We start from the raw sequence: 21746 nt of genomic DNA on the forward strand, positions 1-21746 counted from the left end.
ACTCCTGAACAGCTAATCAAATGGCTACCTAAACTATTTGCATTACCCCCCCCTCTTTTACGTTGCTGCTACTCTCTGTTTATTATCTATGCATAGTCACTTTAACTCTACCTACATGTACATATTACCTCCATTAACCGGTGCCCCTGCACATTGACTCTGTACCTGTACCCCCTGTATATAGCCTCAATATTGTTATTTTACTGCTGCTCTTTAATTATTTGTTACTTTTATTTTTAATTTATCAATTTTTTTTTTTACTTAAAACTTATTTTTCTTAAAACTGCATCGTTGGTTAAGGGCTTGTAAGTAAGCATTTCACTGTACACCTGTTGTATTCGGCGGATGTGACAAATAAAATGTGATTCGATTTTTCCTCTCTCTGTGCTCCCTCTCTCTCTCTCCCCCTTCCTCCCTGTCTGCTGCATATACTTCAGTACTATTTACCATGGTAAGGCCGTTGACGGTACACTTGAGAGTTTGTAGGTTTTCCAACACCATGTCTCCGGCCAGCAATGAGAAATCCTTTAGACAGCTCCACTCCACTGTAATGACACATACATACGCACATGCACACAAAGTCAGCATTACAAATACTCACAGACAATAACATCACAGACTGGGTATGTGTGTGTCTTCTCTCCATAATAGAAATCAATAGGTACCCTGGTGCTGTGTATTACACTATTAACCTTCTCATTGGGCTGCTAATGCCTTGAGGTGTGTAGTTTCCCTCGCTTTCCCTCTCTATGCTCTCTCTCTCTCTCTCTGCTCTCTTCTCTCTCTCTGCTCTCTTCTCTCTCTCACTCTGCTCTCTTCTCTCTCTCTCTAGCTCTGCTCTCTTCTCTCTCTAGCTCTGCTCTCTTCTCTGCTCTCTCTAGCTCTGCTCTCTTCTCTGCTCTCTTCTCTGCTCTCTCTAGCTCTGCTCTCTTCTCTCTCTCTCTAGCTCTGCTCTCTTCTCTCTCTCTCTAGCTCTGCTCTCTTCTCTCTCTCTCTAGCTCTGCTCTCTTCTCTCTCTCTCTAGCTCTGCTCTCTTCTCTCTCTAGCTCTGCTCTCTTCTCTCTCTCTCTTCTCTGCTCTCTCTAGCTCTGCTCTCTTCTCTGCTCTCTCTAGCTCTGCTCTATTCTCTCTCTCTAGCTCTGCTCTCTTCTCTGCTCTCTCTAGCTCTGCTCTCTCTAGATCTGCTCTCTTCTCTGCTCTCTCTAGCTCTGCTCTCTTCTCTGCTCTCTCTAGCTCTGCTCTCTCTAGCTCTGCTCTATTCTCTGCTCTCTCTAGCTCTGCTCTCTGCTCTCTCTAGCTCTGCTCTCTTCTCTCTTTTCTCTGCTCTATTATCTCTCAATTCAATTCAATTCAAGGGCTTTATTGGCACGGGAAATATATTAACATTTCCAAAGCAAGTGAAGTAGATAATAAAGAAAAGTGAAATAAACAATACAAATTAACAGTAAACATTACAACATTACATTTCCAAAACAATAAAGACATTTCAAATGTCATTATCTGCAAATAGTTAAAAGTACAAAAGGGAAAATAAATCAACATAAATATGGGTTGTATTTACAGTGATGTTTGTTCTTAACTGGTTGCCCTTTTCTTTCTCAATAGCAAGGCTATGCTCACTGAGTCTGTACATAGTCAAAGCTTTCCTTAAGTTTGGGTCAGTCACAGTGGTCAGGTATTCTGCCACTGTGTACTCTCTGTTTAGGGCCAAGTAGCATTCTAGTTTGCTCTGTTTTTTTGTTAAAATTATTTCCAATGTGTCAAGTAATTATCTTTTTGTTTTCTCATGATTGGTTGGGTCTAATTGTGTTGCTGTCCTGGGGACCAGTTTGCTTAGGGGACTCTTCTCCAGGTTCATCTCTCTGTAGGTGATGGCTTTGTTGAATTGAATGGCTCTTTTCCGGATTTTGATCATTAGCGGGTATCGGCCTAATTCTGCCCTGCGTGCATTATTTGATGTTTTATGTTGTACATGGAGGATATTTTTGCAGAATTCTGCATGCAGTATCAATTTAGTGTTTGTCCCATTTTGTGAATTCTTGGTTGGTGAGCTGACCCCAGACCTCACAACCATAAAGGGAAATGGGTTCTATAACTGATTCAAGTATTTTTAGCCAGATCCTGATTGGTATGTCGAATTTTATGTTCCTTTTGATGGCATAGAAGGCACTTCTTGCCTTGTCTCTCAGATCGTTCACAGCTTTGTTGAAGTTACTTGTGGCGCTCATGTTTAGGCCGAGGTATGTATCGTTTTTTGTGTATTCTAGGACAACAGTGTTTAGATGGAATTTGTATTTGTGGTCCTGGCAACTGGACCTTTTTTGGAACACCATTATTTTGGTCTTACTGAGATTTACTGTCAGGGCCTAGGTCTGACAGAATCTGTGCAGAAGATCTAGGTGCTGCTGTAGGCCCTCCTTGGTTGGGGACAGAAGCACCAGATCCACAGCAAACAGTACACATCTGACTTTAGATTCTAGCAGGGTGAGGCCGGGTGCTGCACACTGTTCTAGTGCCCTCCCCAATTTGTTGATATGTATCTTGAAGAGGGTGGGGCTTAAGCTGCATCACTGTCTCGCCCCACAGCACTGTGGAAAGAACTATGTTTTTTTGCCATTTGCTCAGTACATCGTTTTCACTGAGGAAATGTACTCACTCTCTCCCTCTCTTGTTCACTCTTTCTGCTCAATCTCTCTCATTTCTCTCTCCTTTGCTTCTACTTCCACAGAACCCCTAAAAGGCGTGTGAAGACTTCTACACCTCTAGGGAAAGCCCTGATGAGCAGAGATGAACTATAGATCATTACAAAGCCTGTTGTTAACCTTCATGCTCCATCTGCAGCATAAGCCTATTAGTCCGAAATGACCGGCTCTTTAGCCTTTACAGTTCAATACACTGATCTCTCTCTGCTAGGGCTCTCTGGGGCTCTCTGGCCTTGAGCTAGAATGGATGAAGGTGGATAAGGGTGGGAGAGAGAGAGAGGAGGAAGAAGAGAGGCAGGGACAGAATGGATTAGAGTGGAGGATGGTATAGGGACATTTAATAGTTTCACTGTCACCCCAAGTAATTGTAGCTTGGAGGGAGAGAGGGATGGCGGGAGGGACCGGTAGGGAGGAGAGGGAAATAAGTCAATATCAGTCATGGCAATAGTTAATAGATTTACTGTCATCCCACAGGGCTGGAGGGAAGCAGGTTAGTGAGACAACAGACTGAGGGGGCACAGGGGTTCGAAATAAATTGCAGAGGGAAGGAGAATAGGAAAGGGGAGAGAGAGACAGAGAGAGGAGGGAGAGAGAGACAGAGAGAGGAGGGAGAGAGAGACAGAGAGAGGAGGGAGAGAGAGACAGAGAGAGGAGGGAGAGAGAGACAGAGAGAGGAGGGAGAGAGAGACAGAGAGAGGAGGGAGAGAGAGACAGAGAGAGGAGGGAGAGAGAAGCGAGACAGAGAGAGGAGGGAGAGAGAAGCGAGACAGAGAGAGGAGGGAGAGAGAAGCGAGACAGAGAGAGGAGGGAGAGAGAAGCGAGACAGAGAGAGGAGGGAGAGAGAAGCGAGACAGAGCATGAGAGAGAATACAGAGGGAGAAAGTAACAATGAAAAGCAACAATCATTTATTTGTTCCCATTAATTTCCTTTCTAAATTGCAGTTCCTTTCATGTGTGTGTCCGCGCGTCTGTGTGTTTGTGTGTGTACGCGTGCGTCGGTGTGTGTGTCCACAAGTCTGTGTGTGTATGTACCTCTGTACTTGGTGACCACAGCAGAATTGAGACAGTGGGGTTCCTGGAAGGTAACTGTGAGAGAGGAGCTACTGGTTACACACAGACCCACTGCAGACGGGGGCTCCGGCACACCTACCAAAAAAAAAAGAAATGCCCTTTTCATATCTGCAGTTGGCACGAAGTGCTTTACAGATACCCAGCCTAAAAACCCCAAACAGCAAGCAAAGCAGAGGCAGAAGCACAGTGGCTAGGAAAAACTTCCTAGAAGGCAGGAACCTAGGAATAAACCTGAAGAAGAACCAAGTTCCGAGGGGTGTGTCCAGTCCTCCTCTGGCTGTGCTGGTTGTAGAGTACATTAATAAGGACAGATAGTTTTTCATTATGTGTATGCTGTTACAAAACCCCTGAGCTAACCTACTGATATTGTTACAGGTCTAGACATTCCTAGCTCTAGCTAAATGGTCTGTAACCTGTGTGCATTTATGTGAGAAGTCAGTGTACTCCCCTTGGTCGACCAGCCCAGACAGATTATTGTGTGTTCAGTTTATGAAAATAAATATATACAAAAGGGAAACTACTAAAGGCATGTCCAAAACTAAAGACGCAACACAAAAAATTAAATTTGCAGGCCGAGAGATTCCTTTCCACCTTTCTCTCACTGATTGCCAATCCCTGATTGCCCACACCTGTGCACAATCAACACATAACAAGACTGCCACCTGCCCTGGCTGGTGCTGCCACCTGTCCTGGCTGGTGCTGCCACCTGTCCCGGCTGGTGCTGCCACCTGTCCCGGCTGGTGCTGCCACCTGCCCCGGCTGGTGCTGCCACCTGCCCCGGCTGGTGCTGCCACCTGACCCGGCTGGTGCTGCCACCTGACCCGGCTGGTGCTGCCACCTGTCCTGGCTGGTGCTGCCACCTGCCCCGGCTGGTGCTGCCACCTGACCCGGCTGGTTCTGCCACCTGACCCGGCTGGTGCTGCCACCTGGTGATGGAGTGTGGACGTGATAATGTAGTGTCTAACTGTGTCCCTTAGAACTGAACTACCTAACCTAGTCCATAACAATGCTTGTCAGACTGATGGATAGAGCACACAAAAAGATGGGGCACAAACACAACACAAACATTTACCTCACAGTGCACCAACAGAGGAGGAGAGAATGTGTGTGTATGTCAAATCCAGTGGAGGCTGCTGAGGGGAGAACGGCTCATAATAATGGATGGAACGGAGTAAATGGAATGGCATCAAACACATGGAAACCACGTGTTTAATGTATTTGATACCACTCCACCAAGTCTGCTCCAGCCATTACCATGAGCTGTCCTCCCCAATTAAGGCGCAACCAACCTCCTGTGGTCAAATCAAATCAATGTGTATTTGTCACGTGCACAGGTGTAAAGAGCACAGTGAAACATGCAAGCTCTTCCTCAACAACGCAGTCATCAATATCAAAGGGTCAAAAATAGTGTGTGTGTACAAATGTGTGTCCAATACACACTCGCTCCTATCCTCCTTTATTGCTCGTCACAGCTGTAATGGATAGGAGATGTTTGGCAAGATGATAGAACACTCTCCCCTTTATTCTCTCCACTCCACCTCCCTAGCAGGCTGTACCCCCAGGCCTGTTTGGAACGGTGTCCCAAATAGCACCCTATTCCTGGTTTAGTGCACTATTTTTGACCAGAGCCCTATGCACCATGTCCTATAAAGGGAAAAGGGTGCCATTTGGGACACACAGGGTGTAACTGTGGAGTCTGGACGACCTGCCAGCCATAATAACCTCACTCAGATTTCCTCCAAGCCTGTCTGGCACCTTTGAAATACAAAAAATCCTCCTGTCAATCTCAGACTTGACACATCCCATGGTGTGTGTGTGTGCCATCAGAGCTCCTAGTGGACAAAGACATATGCTGGGGTTGTTGATTTCACGCTTACAATCAAGTTGTTCTGTGTAAAAGGACTAAATATAGAAAAGAGATCATATCAACACACAAAAAATAAAAGATTCTTACCTGCAAACAATTGATGCTAGCCTTGTCCCCACTTATGTCCAAGGTTGAAGCCATACCACTCCACACTAAGGTATGTGGCAGCTATGACCATTTCTTTGTCTTCCCTATAATGTGTTGTATTCTTTCTCCCCATCCCTTGCCTTAATATGGCTGTGCATTGGGCTCTGGTCAAGACTCGTGCAGTCCTAACACACGCACGCACCCTCCCTCTCTCCCCCCACACACACATTCGGTCCCAGCATACTCACGTGCATGCTGGAAGCCAGTCCTCATGCGTTTGTAGAGCTTGCTCCTCCACTCCCAGGCTCGGAGCTCCTTGTCTTTGTCACAGGCCTCCAGGCTGAGACCCTCTCTCTGGGCCTGGGCAGCCAGCTCCCCTGCCTTCCTCTCTGCTTCGATGACCAGGCTGCCGAGGTGGGCCTCGCGACTCTCCACACTTACAACTACAAGACAGACACAAAACAGACAAAGTTATAGACATAACATTACAGTTCCCCTGCCCTCATCTCAGCCTGCACCACCATGGAACCAAGGTGGGACTCATCACTGTCCACAACTACTGTAACAAAGACAGCCGCTATATTATAAATCTAGCTAGCTAGCTTGACATGGCAAAATATTTAAATAATGATATTTAGGAAAACTAGCTGTACTTGGGGGATGCGACCCTTATAGTGCTCCACCCAACGCATTTAAGCCACTGAAAACACAGAAAAGCTGCCGAATCAACATGTCCTGATGTTTACATGTACCTTACACACAACCCTTCACCCTACACTGGAGAAAGCCTGAAGGCGTACAAAAACACTGATGGCTTCAGATAGTTCAGTACGGGTTGGGTGAATGAGCCACGAATATGGCATTGCAGGACAGGAATATGTTCCTTATCACAGGCAAGGTAAGTAAAAAAAAAGAAGCTTGCCATCTATTAGTGCCCGACTGATAAAGCGGTTGACCGGTATTATCGGACAATATTAGCCTTTCACAGAAATATTCATTTTGGGGCGGCAGGTAGCCTAGTGGTTAGTGTGTTGGACTAGTAACCAAAAGGTTGCAAGATCAAATCCCTGAGCTGACAATCTGCTCCTGAACAAGGCAGTTAACCCACTGTTCCTAGGCTGTCATTGAAAATAAGAATTGGTTCTTAACTGACTTGCCTAGTTAAAGAAAGGTAAAATAAAAAATGTGTCTTTATTACACAGATACAGCTCCAATATTATATACATAGAATAAACAAACATGTCTGCTCATTTGTGGTCATTTTTAGTATTTTTCAATGGTTGCATGAAGAGGGCGCTCTACCAGCTGCTCATTAAAAATCATTCAGCTCTAGCTCACAACGTGTGAGAGAGAGAGAGTAGGCATGGTGGCTTGAAGGTGAGTAGCTTGCCATAGCCAGCATATTTGATTAAGTAAATAATCCAAAGTACACGTCACCAAGCAAGGAGCCCTGTCCTCATCACATTCTCACTTCGTTAAAGTAGTTAGCTTAGCTAGCAATCTGTGCTACTTATGTGCTAATACTGGACTGGCGCCAAAGTGAACTCTCGTCCTTGATACAAAAAGAACACTGTTACTGTCTTGGCCTATTATGTTAGCTAGTGTTCTTATTTAGTTAGTTTTCCCAAATATGCAATTTGCAAAAAGCCAGACAGTTGGCGCAGATCTATCGTTCAGGCCATGTGCTTGCATTCATGATGAGATAAGAAGCTTAAGTTAGCTAGCTAGCTAAATTAGACAACGTGTGATTAATAGTAGTGCGGCAAGTATTTGCCTGCATAAATGTCATCAGCTCATGTAATTTGCAGTTGAAATTTATAGCTAATACATTTCGTATTAAATAACAGTGGAACGTACAAATGGTTTCTGTAAGAAAACATTGTCATAATGAACAGCTTGCTTGTGCTTGTCATAATATACTCTATTGCGAGGTTGCCATAAAGTGTTTGTTTACAGTGGTTCTTCCTGTAAAAGTTACACCATACTGCCGCACTCCTTACGGGCTGCCACAGAATTCTATGGCACATTATTTAATTGTCAGCCTTTGTTACCATTAATGTTAGTTAGTGCTAGTTTGACCACCAGAGGGCATCTTTGACAAGCATTTGATAGCCTTCTATATTGGCTGTACTAGAGAAAAAACTTTTTTTGTAAGAAGTATATGGGATTGATTTTAAGAAATTTAGCTTAATTAATTAGATTAATTTTATAGTGTTTCTATTCCAAGAAAAATGAAAAACCCTCAAGGTTTCTGTTAGGAAAATATGGTGCTGTACAACGTGACGGTCGGGAGTAAGCTACAGTACTAAGAGCATAACATTTTCACACCCTAATTGTAGTCTAACCAATACCCAAATGGAGATTCAGTGAAAATAAATATCTCATTGATTTATTAAGACCAGTCCCCATGCTTCTCTCAGAGCAGCAAGAAACGGTGATGAAATAGTTGACCACAGTGGGTAGGCTATTGTTTCAAATCGTACTGCTTCTAACTTCAATATGCTTTTAAAATAAATAAGACCTACACCACTTTTAACAGCACATTACTCAACACTAGTGAGACTCATGTCGCTTATGGTAGGCCTAAAATACAGTCGTGGCCAAAAGTTTTGAGAATGACACAAATATTAATTTCCACAAAGTTTGCTGCTTCAGTGTCTTTAGATATTTTTTGTCAGATGTTACTATAGAATACTGAAGTATAATTACCAGCATTTCATAAGTATCAAAGGCTTTTATTGACAATTACAGGAAGTTGATGCAAAGAGTCAATATTTGCAGTGTTGACCCTTTTTTTCCAAGACCTCTGCAATTCGCCCTGGCATGCTGTCAATTAACTGCTGGGCCACATGCTGACTGATGGCAGCCCATTCTTGCATTATCAATGCTTGGAGTTTGTCAGAATTTGTGGGGTTTTGTTTGTCCACCAGCCTCTTGAGGATTGACCACAAGTTCTCAATGGGATTAAGGTCTAGGGAGTTTCCTGTCCATGTACCCAAAATATCGATGTTTTGTTCCCCGAGCCACTTAGTTATCACTTATGGCAAGGTGCTCCATCATGCTGTAAAAGGCATTGTTCGTCACCAAACTGTTCCTGGATGGTTGGGAGAAGTTGCTCTGTTCCTGGATGTGTTGGTACCATTCTTTATTCATGGCCGTGTTCTTAGGCAAAATTGTGAGTGAGCCCACTCCCGTGACTGAGAAGCAACCCCACACATGAATGGTCTCAGGATGCTTTACTGTTGGCATGACACAGGACTGATGGTAGCGCTCACCTTGTCTTCTCCGGACAAGCTTTTTTCCGGATTCCCCAAACAAGCAGCAGTACTACATAGGCATCACTACAGATCCAGGTTCGAACCCGGGCTGTGTCGTAGCCAGCCGCGACCCGGAGACCCATGATGTGCTACAGAATTGTCCCAGTGTTGTCTGGACCTGGGGAGGGTCTGGCCAGCCGGAATGTGCTTGTCCCATTGCGCTCTAGCTACTCCAGTGGTGGGCCGGGTGCATGCACTATGACACGGCCGCCAGTTGGACAGCGTTTCCTCCAACACATTGTTGAGGCTGGTTTCCGGGTTAAGCGAGCAGTGTGTCAAGAAGCAGTGTGGCTTGGCAGGGTTGTGTTTCGGAGGACGCGTGACTCTCGACCGTTGCCTCTCCCGAGTCCGTACGAGAGTTGCAGCGATGTGTAACTACCAATTGGATATCATGAAATTGGTGGAACAACCCATTTATTGTTACACATGACCTTAACACTTCCTTGGCTTGCTGTACAAGAGGATGGAACTGTGCTGAGAGAGGCATGTTGCCATGCTGCTGCCTTGATGTCTGCAGGGTTGGCAGGGGTGGATCTGAAAAGTGTGGAGGCTGTTAAGAAAGTACAGTGTACTGACATCAGCAAGATATCCTAGAAAGAAAGCCTGCTCTACTCTTCCATCTATCTCCACCTTCAAACCAACAGATTAAGAACTCTAGTCCTTTTTGCACCAGCTGCATGAAAGTGAGGCTCATTAAAAAAAACTGTAAGAGTGCTGTGCTTTCTGTTATCGGGGCCACTTAGAGAGGTACAGGTCAAAGACCTTGCAGCTCCACTTGCTTGTTACAGCTGACAACTAGAACACAAACAGACTGATAATAATAGCGGTAGGATCAGAGAGGAGGACCATGGAACAGAAGAAAGAACACAGGTTACTATGGGATACAGAACACAGGTTACTATGTGATACAGAACACACGTTACTATGGGATACAGAACACACATTACTATGGGATACAGACACAGGTTACTATGGGATACAGAACACACATTACTATGGGATACAGAACACAGGTTACTATGGGATACAGAACACAGGTTACTATGGGATACAGAACACATGTTACTATGGGATACAGACACAGGTTACTATGGGATACAGAACACAGGTTACTATGGGATATAGAACACACGTTACTATGGGATACAGACACAGGTTACTATGGGATACAGAACACACGTTACTATGGGAAACAGAACACATGCTACTATGGGATACAGACACAGGTTACTATGGGATACAGAACACAGGTTACTATGGGATACAGAACACAGGTTACTATGGGATACAGACACAGGTTACTATGGGATACAGAACACATGTTACTATGGGATACAGAACACAGGTTACTATGGGATACAGAACACAGGTTACTATGGGAAACAAAACACAGGTTACTATGGGATACAGAACACAGGTTACTATGGGATACAGAACACAGGTTACTATGGGATACAGAACACATGTTACTATGGGATACAGAACACATGTTACTATGGGATACAGACACAGGTTACTATGGGATACAGAACACACGTTACTATGGGATACAGAACACACGTTACTATGGGATACAGACACAGGTTACTATGGGATACAGAACACACGTTACTATGGGAAACAGAACACATGCTACTATAGGATACAGACACAGGTTACTATGGGATACAGAACACAGGTTATTATGGGATACAGAACACAGGTTACAATGGGATACAGACACAGGTTACTATGGGATACAGAAAACACGTTACTATGGGATACAGAACACATTACTATGGGATACAGAACACAGGTTACTATGGGATACAGAACACAGGTTACTATGGGACACAGACACAGGTTACTATGGGATACAGAACACAGGTTACTATGGGATACAGAACACACTTTACTATGGGATATAAACACATGTTACTATGGGATACAGAACACAGGTTACTATGGGATACAAAACACAGGTTACTATGGGATACAGAACACAGGTTACTTTGGGATACAGAACACAGGTTACTATGGGATACAGAACACAGGTTACTATGGGATACAGAACACAGGTCAGCATTAGAGACTGAAAAGAGCCCATGTTTCAGTAAGAGAACACAACTTTTCACACTGTCTTGAATGGTTGAATGTGCAGAGTACCAAAAAGAGAGGAGAGACTAGTAGCACTCCCCTTGGAGGAACACACAGACAGGCGTGTGTTCAACCCCTGCCCCCCCCACACACACCACACACACAGATTTGTCATGGTAAAACCCTAGCCCTCCTTGCAGGTTGCCAGCCCTCTCCTTCTTCTCCTTTCCCTGCAGAAGTACAGTGCTGTATGTTCTCTCTCTCTCTGGGACCCAGTCTTAGTCACCGACCATGACAGCAACATAAACACATAAACACATCTGCAGAAGAAGACCCTCTTTCACGGCCCTCTCACCCTGCACCTACCCCCTGGGGAGGGAGGCGTGGAGGGAAGGGGTGGAGGAGGGAGAGAGAGGGGAAGGGATAGAGAGGGGGAGGGATGGAGAGAGAGCAAAAGAGAGAGAAAGGGAATGACAGAATAACTATTCTATCTCCAGCCCAGTGATCTCTCCATCTCTCCACCTCCATACCTGGGGGTCTGAGGTAAGTCTGAACCTGCGTCGCAAATGGCACCCTATACACTACTTTTGATCAGGGTCTATACTCCTTATATAGTTATCTACAGTTGACCAGAGCCTATAGGGATTAGGTAAGGAATAGGGTGCCATTTGTGGGCCATCCTGAGTCTGGGCTGCAGTGGAAAAGAATCTGGTCATATGAGCGTTGTCTAGGTGCAATTTCCTGCCTCTTCAGGAGTGACAAGCCGATGCAGGCGGAGGTTAATTGATTGGGCTATAAATGAACATGCAGATCTGTCCATCTAGCGATACACACACACGGGAACGCATGCACACAAGCACGCACGCACACATACACACACAAACATACTCACACACTGGTCCATTGTCTGGCCTGCCTGCTGGCCGGTGAGCACTACGGCGGGATGGGGAGGTGTGGGCCTAAATATAGTCGACTGGGACCCTGAAGGACTCGTAAATTAACCCCCATCCCCATCCACCCCAACCCAGCCCAGCCAACCCGGCCTGTCAGACCCTGTCTGATGGATTTACTTGGCACTTGAGGAATGACAGCAACATAAAGCATAAATTCCCAGGAGGAAAAACCGATCCATGTTTACCCCTCTGTTTGTTTACAACGATCAAATTGTACCACAGTGAGGAGAGAGGGAGAGAGAGGTGTGTTTGCCTGCTTGAAAGTGTGTGTGTGGGTGAGCATCCGCGCGTGTTTATAAAAAAGCTCGGCTCGCTCTGCTCTTAGCTCCAGAGGACAATAAATCACTTAGTTATAATTGGCGGGCGGTTACATGCATCATTGGAAAAGTTAAACCATTAAATGCCAAACCTTGTTAGGGCTTTTCAGTGGGGACGTGGGGAGGCCCAGCAGCCCCCCCTTTAACCTGGGAGAGGGAGACTCTAAAGTGGCCACTGTTTCACCCCAGACAGACCTGTCACTACCATGGAGTGGAGCAGACGCAGTCACACATACTGAGGGCTTGGAGAGCAGACACACGCACACACGCACGCACGCACGCACGCACGCACACACACACTTTCTTTTTACCCTGTCCAGGGATGTTGGACATTGTAAGAACCACCTGTCTAGGAGAGATGGAGGAGGGAGGGATGGAGGGAAAGGGGTGAGAGAGCTTATTCAGCCCCTGTCAAACACAGCCCCTGTCTGGGTCAAGCACACACCACAGGACCACCACTCATGCTCTCCTCCATTCTGTATTGTGTCCTACACAGGAGGGACAACTCAAGGGGGTGGAGGGTTGGGAGTGACTGGTTCATTAGCCAGTCACCACGGTTATCTCAAGTACTACAGCTACAAACTAATATTAAATAGAAAACCTTGGATTAAAGGCAAGCATAAAGTAGTCTGGCTGATACCAAACTCAAAGTCCTCCTGACTTCAGAGTCTGAAGAAGCTGGTTGATGTTGTCGGCACCATGCATCGATAATGAAGGACATTGTGCTTCTGACTGGCTGGTTTTATACAACAGGTGGGTCTAATCCTGAATGCTGACTGGCTGGTTTTATACAACAGGTGGGTCTAATCCTGAATGCTGACTGATCTAATCCTGAAACCACATTCCAGCCGGTGTCTATTCCACAAGTTACCACCAGCTAAATCTATGACGTTAAAATGCCTATTTACTCTATTCCATCTGACTGAGCAGTCCACTGTCTCATCAGCCCAGCCAGGCATTTTATAAACATGATCTCCACTATAAAAAGTATCTAGACATATGCATCGATAATGAAGCTGGTTTTGTACAGTACCCGAGCTCCACCCCCTTCCATTACAACTGTTGGAGTTTCAAATCCAAATCCAGGTCTCAACCCCCCAGGAAAACAACATGTCTGAGAGAACCTACCAAACATCTCTACATTTCTGGGCGAATAATGCCCCAATTGACTCCGGTCCAGACCATGTGGGTCCTGTCAGCCAGGCAGGAACAGAGAATAGAACACTTGAATAAGGTTCTTAACCTGCCAAGCCAAGTTCAATCAGTTCAGATCAGTTCAAGATAATTGGCTAATCAAGCAGTTCATTATTTGGATAACATGTACTCCTCAAAACAGACATACTGTTAGTGGACCAGCTACACATTCTTTTCTGTTACTGATGTGTTGACTAAAATCTGAGACCGGACAGTCTATCCCCTAGCCCTGCCTGTCAACATTTAATTGACAGAGTAAAACCCAGTCTGTGCAATGTTTCGCTAATGTACACACCTTACATTCAGTGGGACACAAAGGGATTTTCTGACCGATATCATCCCACTGGGCACAGACATCAATCAATTCAATGTCTATTGGCTCAACATAATAATAACGTGGGCTCAACAAAATTTCATGAACAAAAATATAAACGCAACATGTAAAGTGTTTTCCCCATGATTTCATGAGCTGAAATAAAAGATCCCAGAAATTTTCCATATGCATGCTTATTTCTCTCAAATGTTGAACATTTCTCCTTTGCCAAGATAATTAATCTACCTGACAGGTGTGGCATATCAAGAAGCTGATTAAACAGTATGATCATTACACAGGTGCACTTTGTGCTGCGGACAATAAAAGGACACTATAAAATTTGCAGTTTTGTCACATAACACAATGTCACAGATGTCTCAACTTTTGAGGGAACATGCATGCTGACTGCAGGAATGTCCACCAGAGCTTTTGTCAGATAATTTTATGTTAACTTCTCTACCATAGTAGAATTTGGCAGTAGGTCCAACTGGCCTCACAATCGCAGACCACCTGTAACAACGCCAGCCCAGGACCTCGACATTCTGCTTCTTCGCCTGCGAGATCGTCTGAGACCAGCCACCCGGACAGCTGATGAAACTGAGGAGTATTTCCTTCTGTAATAAAACCCTTTTGTGGGGAAAAACGACATCTGATTGGTTGGGCCTTGCTCCCCAGTGGGTGGGCCTATGCCCTCCCAGGCCCATCCAAGGCTGTGCCCCTGCCCAGTCATGTGAAATCCAGTGATTAGGGCCTAATTTATTTATTTCAATTGACTGATTTCCTTATATGAACTGTAACTCAGTAAAATCGTTGAAATTGTTGCATGTTGCGTTTATATTTTTTGTTCAGCATATACAGTGCCTTTGGAAATGATTCGGACCCCTTGACTTTTTCCACATTCCACATGTTACGTCACAACCTTATTCAAAAATTGATTAAATATAAAAATGTCCTCAGCAATTAAAAAACAAACAGAAATACCCTATTTACATAAGTATTCAGACCCTTTGCTATGAGAATTGAAATTGAGCTCAGGTGCATCCTGTTTCTATTGATAATCCTTGAGATGTTTCTACAACTTGATTGGACTCCACCTGTGGTAATTTCAATAGATTGGACATGATTTGGAAAGGCACAAACCTGTCTATATAAGGTCCCACAGTTGACAGTGCATGTCAGAGCAAAAATCAAGCCATGATATTGAAGAAATTGTCCGCATACAGCTCTGAGACAGGATTGTGTCAAGGCACAAATCTGGGAAGGGTACCAAAATATTTCTGCAGCATTGAAGGTCCCCAAGAACACAGTGGCTTCCATCATTCTTTTGAGGAAGAAGTTTGGAACCACCAAGACTCTACCTAGAGCTGGCCACTCGGCCAAACTGAGCAATCAAAGGAGAAGGGCCTTGGTCAGAGCCCGATGGTCACTCTGACAGAGCTCTCTGTGGTGATGAGAGAACCTTCCAGAAGGACCAACTATCTCTGCAGCACTCCACCAATCAGGCCTTTATGGCCAGATGGAAGCCACTCCTCAGTAAAAGGCACATGACAGCCCGCGTGGCACCTAAAGACTCTCAGACCATGAGAAACAAGATTCTCTGGGCTGATGAAACCGAGATTGAACTCTTGGGCCTGAATGCCAAGTGTCACATCTGGAGGAAACGTGACACCATCCCTACGGTGAAGCATGGTGGTGACAGCATCATGCTGTGGGGATGTTTTTCAGCGTCAGTGATTGGGAGAATAGTCAGGATTGAGGCAAAGATGAACTGAGCAAAGTACAGAGAGATCCTTGATGAAAACCTGCTCCAGAGTGCTTAGGACCTCAGACTGGAACAAAGGGTCACCTTCCAACAGTACAATGACCCTAAGCACACAGCCAAGACAACGCAGAAGTGGATTCGGGACAAGTCTCTGAACGTCCTTGAGTGGCTAAGCCAGAGCCCGGACTTGAACCCAATCCAATATCTCTAAAGAGACCTGAAAATAGGTGTGTGTGCAGCAACGCTCCCCATCCAATGTGACAGCTTGAGAGGAGCTGCAGAGGAGAATGGGAGAAACTCCCATTCTGCCAAGCTTGTAGCGTCATACCCAAGAAGACTTGAGGCTGTATTCGCTGCCAAATGTGCTTCAACAAAATACTGAGTAAAGGGTCTGAATACTTTTTATTATTATGGGATATTGTGTGAAGATTGATGAGGGGAAAAAACAATTTAATGATCAATGTTGGAATAAGGCTGTAACCTGACAAAATGTGTAAAAAGTCAAGGGGTCTGAATACTTTCCGAAGGCACTGTATCTTTGAGTAACGGATTGGGTGGTATACCGTATACCGGGGTAAAAAGCCATGGCATGGTTTTTCAATACCGTTGAAACCATTTCTTTGGAGTTTGAATATGTGCAGCTACTTTTTAAGTAAATACCTGCAGTCAACTTGTGCGATACGTTAGAAGATAAAGCATTGCATTGTTCATTTCACCTGTCACATTATTACAAAGCTTACAGTAGTCCCCCAGTCACGTGGTGTTTGTTTACAAGCACACAACAATGAGAGACCGGAGCCTTGTGAGTAAATCACTGTTCTTCAGTATGTGCCAGGAGATTTAACACTATGGAATTCACAACTAAATGTTTGCCAGCTAGATATCTTATAACTATTAAGTTATCTGTCTAAAATGTGCTGAATGCTCTGCAGTTGTGCATTTGGTTAGCTAATTTAGAAGATAGTTAGCTATCTAGCTAAGTGGTTAGCTTCTTCCAAAATCAAGCATTCGCTTGGTAACAGCAGAGAAATCCCTTCTGGATCAAGAGCCTTGCTGGCTAATATTTGTGTTGTGCGTGCAGCAAACTGTGAGTAGCATATTTGCTCCCGAGTGGCGCAGCGGTCTACGGTACTGCATCTCAGTGCTTGAGGCGTCACCACAACTGGACGTGATTGGGAGTCCCATTGGGCGGCGCACAATTGGTCCAGCGTCGTCCGTGTTTGACCGGTGTAGGCCGTTATTCTAAATAAGAATTTGTTCTTAACTGACTCGCCTAGTTAAATAATGGTTAAATGTAAAATGTAAATATTTGAGTGACTTGTATAGTTTAGGTCAGAAACTGTACAAAATGTTTGCAATGAGCTCGTTTAGTTAGCATTACTTATGGGATTTTACATGTACTTGTTAGCATTGCTAACCTTCGGATTACAGAGCATCAGTGGGGTTTGAAATCAGTGCCCCTTGTGTTCAGTGCCGGTATTACCAAATATCCCGGTATGGCACAAAGCCGGTATGAAGGTATGGCAATCTGGATACTCCACCAAGTTTCAATGCTGGACTTTGTGTCGGAAGGTTGCACTAATTAGTGTGTAGCCTCCCATTGCACCCTCCATAGTGTGTCCTTAGTATATCCTACTAAGTGTGTACTCAGTGTGCCCTATATAGTGTACACTCACAGTGAGGGCTCTCCTTGGCGCCGGCCTTCAGCAGTAGTTTGGCTATGGGGGTGTTGTTGGTCATGATGGCGATGTCTAGCGGTGTTAACCCTTGGCTGTCAGGTGTGCCGAGGTCCAGCTCCTCAGCTGTGTACTGGTAGAGAAGGATCTGGACAGCATCTAGATCCTGCTGCTCCACCGCCTCAAACAGACACTCACTACCTTGCATGCTCTGGAGGAGAGAAGAGGAGGGGGACACACACACGTCAGAATACAAACATCATCATCGTTGACGTCATCCTCATCAGCAGCATTATTTATTTTTTTATTTTATTTTTTATTTTACCTTTATTTAACCAGGTAGGCAAGTTGAGAACAAGTTCTCATTTACAATTGCGACCTGGCCAAGATAAAGCAAAGCAGTTCGACAGATAAAACGACACAGAGTTACACATGGAGTAAAAACAAACATACAGTCAATAATGCAGTATAAACAAGTCTATATACAATGTGAGCAAATGAGGTGAGAAGGGAGGTAAAGGCAAAAAAGGCCATGATGGCAAAGTAAATACAATATAGCAAGTAAAATACTGGAATGGTAGTTTTGCAATGGAAGAATGTGCAAAGTAGAAATAAAAATAATGGGGTGCAAAGGAGCAAAATAAATAAAAAATAAAAAATTAAATACAGTTGGGAAAGAGGTAGTTGTTTGGGCTAAATTATAGGTGGGCTATGTACAGGTGCAGTAATCTGTGAGCTGCTCTGACAGTTGGTGCTTAAAGCTCGTGAGGGAGATAAGTGTTTCCAGTTTCAGAGATTTTTGTAGTTCGTTCCAGTCATTGGCAGCAGAGAACTGGAAGGAGAGGCGGCCAAAGAAAGAATTGGTTTTGGGGGTGACTAGAGAGATATACCTGCTGGAGCGTGTGCTACAGGTGGGAGATGCTATGGTGACCAGCGAGCTGAGATAAGGGGGGACTTTACCTAGCAGGGTCTTGTAGATGACATGGAGCCAATGGTTTTGGCGACGAGTATGAAGCGAGGGCCAGCCAACGAGAGCGTACAGGTCGCAATGGTGGGTAGTATATGGGGCTTTGGTGATAAAACGGATTGCACTGTGATAGACTGCATCCAATTTGTTGAGTAGGGTATTGGAGGCTATTTTGTAAATGGCATCGCCAAAGTCGAGGATTGGTAGGATGGTCAGTTTTACAAGGGTATGTTTGGCAGCATGAGTGAAGGATGCTTTGTTGCGAAATAGGAAGCCAATTCTAGATTTAACTTTGGATTGGAGATGTTTGATATGGGTCTGGAAGGAGAGTTTACAGTCTAACCAGACACCTAAGTATTTGTAGTTGTCCACGTATTCTAAGTCAGAGCCGTCCAGAGTAGTGATGTTGGACAGGCGGGTAGGTGCAGGTAGCGATCGGTTGAAGAGCATGCATTTAGTTTTACTTGTATTTAAGAGCAATTGGAGGCCACGGAAGGAGAGTTGTATGGCATTGAAGCTTGCCTGGAGGGTTGTTAACACAGTGTCCAAAGAAGGGCCGGAAGTATACAGAATGGTGTCGTCTGCGTAGAGGTGGATCAGGGACTCACCAGCAGCAAGAGCGACCTCATTGATGTATACAGAGAAGAGAGTCGGTCCAAGAATTTAACCCTGTGGCACCCCCATAGAGACTGCCAGAGGTCCGGACAGCAGACCCTCCGATTTGACACACTGAACTCTATCAGAGAAGTAGTTGGTGAACCAGGCGAGGCAATCATTTGAGAAACCAAGGCTGTCGAGTCTGCCGATGAGGATATGGTGATTGACAGAGTCGAAAGCCTTGGCCAGATCAATGAATACGGCTGCACAGTAATGTTTCTTATCGATGGCGGTTAAGATATCGTTTAGGACCTTGAGCGTGGCTGAGGTGCACCCATGACCAGCTCTGAAACCAGATTGCATAGCAGAGAAGGTATGGTGAGATTCGAAATGGTCGGTAATCTGTTTGTTGACTTGGCTTTCGAAGACCTTAGAAAGGCACGGTAGGATAGATATAGGTCTGTAGCAGTTTGGGTCAAGAGTGTCCCCCCCTTTGAAGAGGGGGATGACCGCAGCTGCTTTCCAATCTTTGGGAATCTCAGACGACACGAAAGAGAGGTTGAACAGGCTAGTAATAGGGGTGGCAACAATTTCGGCAGATAATTTTAGAAAGAAAGGGTCCAGATTGTCTAGCCCGGCTGATTTGTAGGGGTCCAGATTTTGCAGCTCTTTCAGAACATCACCTGAATGGATTTGGGAGAAGGAGAAATGGGGAAGGCTTGGGCGAGTTGCTGTTGGGGGTGCAGTGCTGTTGTCCGGGGTAGGAGTAGCCAGGTGGAAAGCATGGCCAGCCGTAGAAAAATGCTTATTGAAATTCTCAATTATGGTGGATTTATCAGTGGTGACAGTGTTTCCTATCTTCAGTGCAGTGGGCAGCTGGGAGGAGGTGTTCTTATTCTCCATGGACTTTACAGTGTCCCAGAACTTTTTTGAGTTAGTGTTGCAGGAAGCAAATTTCTGCTTGAAAAAGCTAGCCTTGGCTTTTCTAACTGCCTGTGTATAATGGTTTCTAGCTTCCCTGAACAGCTGCATATCACGGGGGCTGTTCGATGCTAATGCAGAACGCCATAGGATGTTTTTGTGTTGGTTAAGGGCAGTCAGGTCTGGGGAGAACCAAGGGCTATATCTGTTCCTGGTTCTACATTTCTTGAATGGGGCATGTTTATTTAAGATGGTTAGGAAGGCATTTAAAAAAAATATCCAGGCATCCTCTACTGACGGGATGAGATCAATATCCTTCCAGGATACCCCGGCCAGGTCGATTAGAAAGGCCTGCTCGCAGAAGTGTTTCAGGGAGCGTTTTACAGTGATGAGTGGAGGTCGTTTGACCGCTGACCCATTACGGATGCAGGCAATGAGGCAGTGATCGCTGAGATCTTGGTTGAAGACAGCAGAGGTGTATTTAGAGGGGAAGTTGGTTAGGATGATATCTATGAGGGTGCCCGTGTTTAAGGCTTTGGGGAGGTACCTGGTAGGTTCATTGATAATTTGTGTGAGATTGAGGGCATCAAGTTTAGATTGTAGGATGGCTGGGGTGTTAAGCATGTTCCAGTTTAGGTCGCCTAGCAGCACGAACTCTGAAGATAGATGGGGGGCAATCAGTTCACATATGGTGTCCAGAGCACAGCTGGGGGCAGAGGGTGATCTATAGCAGGCGGCAACGGTGAGAGACTTGTTTTTAGAGAGGTGGATTTTTAAAAGTAGAAGTTCAAATTGTTTGGGTACAGACCTGGATAGTAGGACAGAACTCTGCAGGCTATCTTTGCAGTAGATTGCAACACCGCCCCCTTTGGCAGTTCTATCTTGTCTGAAAATGTTTGGAATTAAAATGTCTGAATTTTTGGTGGTCTTCCTAAGCCAGGATTCAGACACAGCTAGAACATCCGGGTTGGCAGAGTGTGCTAAAGCAGTGAATAGAACAAACTTAGGGAGGAGGCTTCTAATGTTAACATGCATGAAACCAAGGCTATTACGGTTACAGAAGTCGTCAAAAGAGAGCGCCTGGGGAATAGGAGTGGAGCTAGGCACTGCAGGGCCTGGATTCACCTCTACATCGCCAGAGGAACATAGGAGGAGTAGAATAAGGGTACGGCTAAAAGCTATGAGAATTGGTCGTCTAGAACGTCTGGAACATAGAGTAAAAGGAGGTTTCTGGGGGCGATAAAATAGCATCAAGGTATAATGTACAGACAAATGTATGGTAGGATGTGAATACAGTGGAGGTAAACCTAGGTATTGAGTGATGAAGAGAGAGATATTGTCTCTAGAAACATCGTTGAAACCAGGAGATGTCATTGCATGTGTGGGTGGTGGAACTAATAGGTTGGATAAGGTATAGTGAGCAGGACTAGAGGCTCTACAGTGAAATAAGCCAATAAACACTAACCAGAACAGCAATGGACAAGACATATTGACATTAAGAAGAGGCATGCTTAGTCGAGTGATCAAAAGGGTCCGGTGAGTGGAGAGGTTGGTTGGTGATTTAGACAGCTAGCCAGGGCATCGGTAGCAAGCTAGCATAGGATGGAGGTCTGTTGTTAGCCACCTCTTGCGTTCCGTCAGTAGATTAGTGGGGTTCCGTGTGGTAGAGGGGATTAATCCAAATCACACAACAACAACAAAAATAAAAACAATAGATATAGTTATAGAGGCCCAAGAAGAAAACATAATAATAATAATAAATAAAATTAAAATTAAATTAAAAATATAAAAAAATTGTCCGATTGTCTATTCAGATAGCAGCCGGTAAGACAGCTAACGGTTAGCAGGCCGCAGATGGGCGTTCAGGTAACGTCGCGACGGAGGAGCCAGCCGAATAACTCCTTCGGGTAGATAACGTCGGCAGTC

At 45.0% G+C, this 21746-nt stretch overlaps 1 protein-coding gene across 1 annotated transcript in view; it reads right to left on the reverse strand.

Annotated features, from left to right (window-relative positions):
• Positions 1 to 21746, reverse strand: part of ankfn1a (ankyrin repeat and fibronectin type III domain containing 1a) — a 221125-nt gene that overhangs the window by 52907 nt on the left and 146472 nt on the right. The window contains exons 9-12 of the mRNA XM_031835416.1: positions 17336 to 17546; positions 5976 to 6170; positions 3735 to 3848; positions 448 to 545 (exon numbers count right to left, since the gene is read on the reverse strand). Of these exons, the coding sequence (XP_031691276.1) occupies positions 448 to 545; positions 3735 to 3848; positions 5976 to 6170; positions 17336 to 17546 (618 nt within the window). The remainder of the gene's footprint in view (positions 1 to 447; positions 546 to 3734; positions 3849 to 5975; positions 6171 to 17335; positions 17547 to 21746) is intronic.

Source organism: Oncorhynchus kisutch, linkage group LG11, assembly GCF_002021735.2.
Source record: "Oncorhynchus kisutch isolate 150728-3 linkage group LG11, Okis_V2, whole genome shotgun sequence".
In the NCBI taxonomy this organism is placed as follows: Eukaryota; Metazoa; Chordata; class Actinopteri; order Salmoniformes; family Salmonidae; genus Oncorhynchus; species Oncorhynchus kisutch.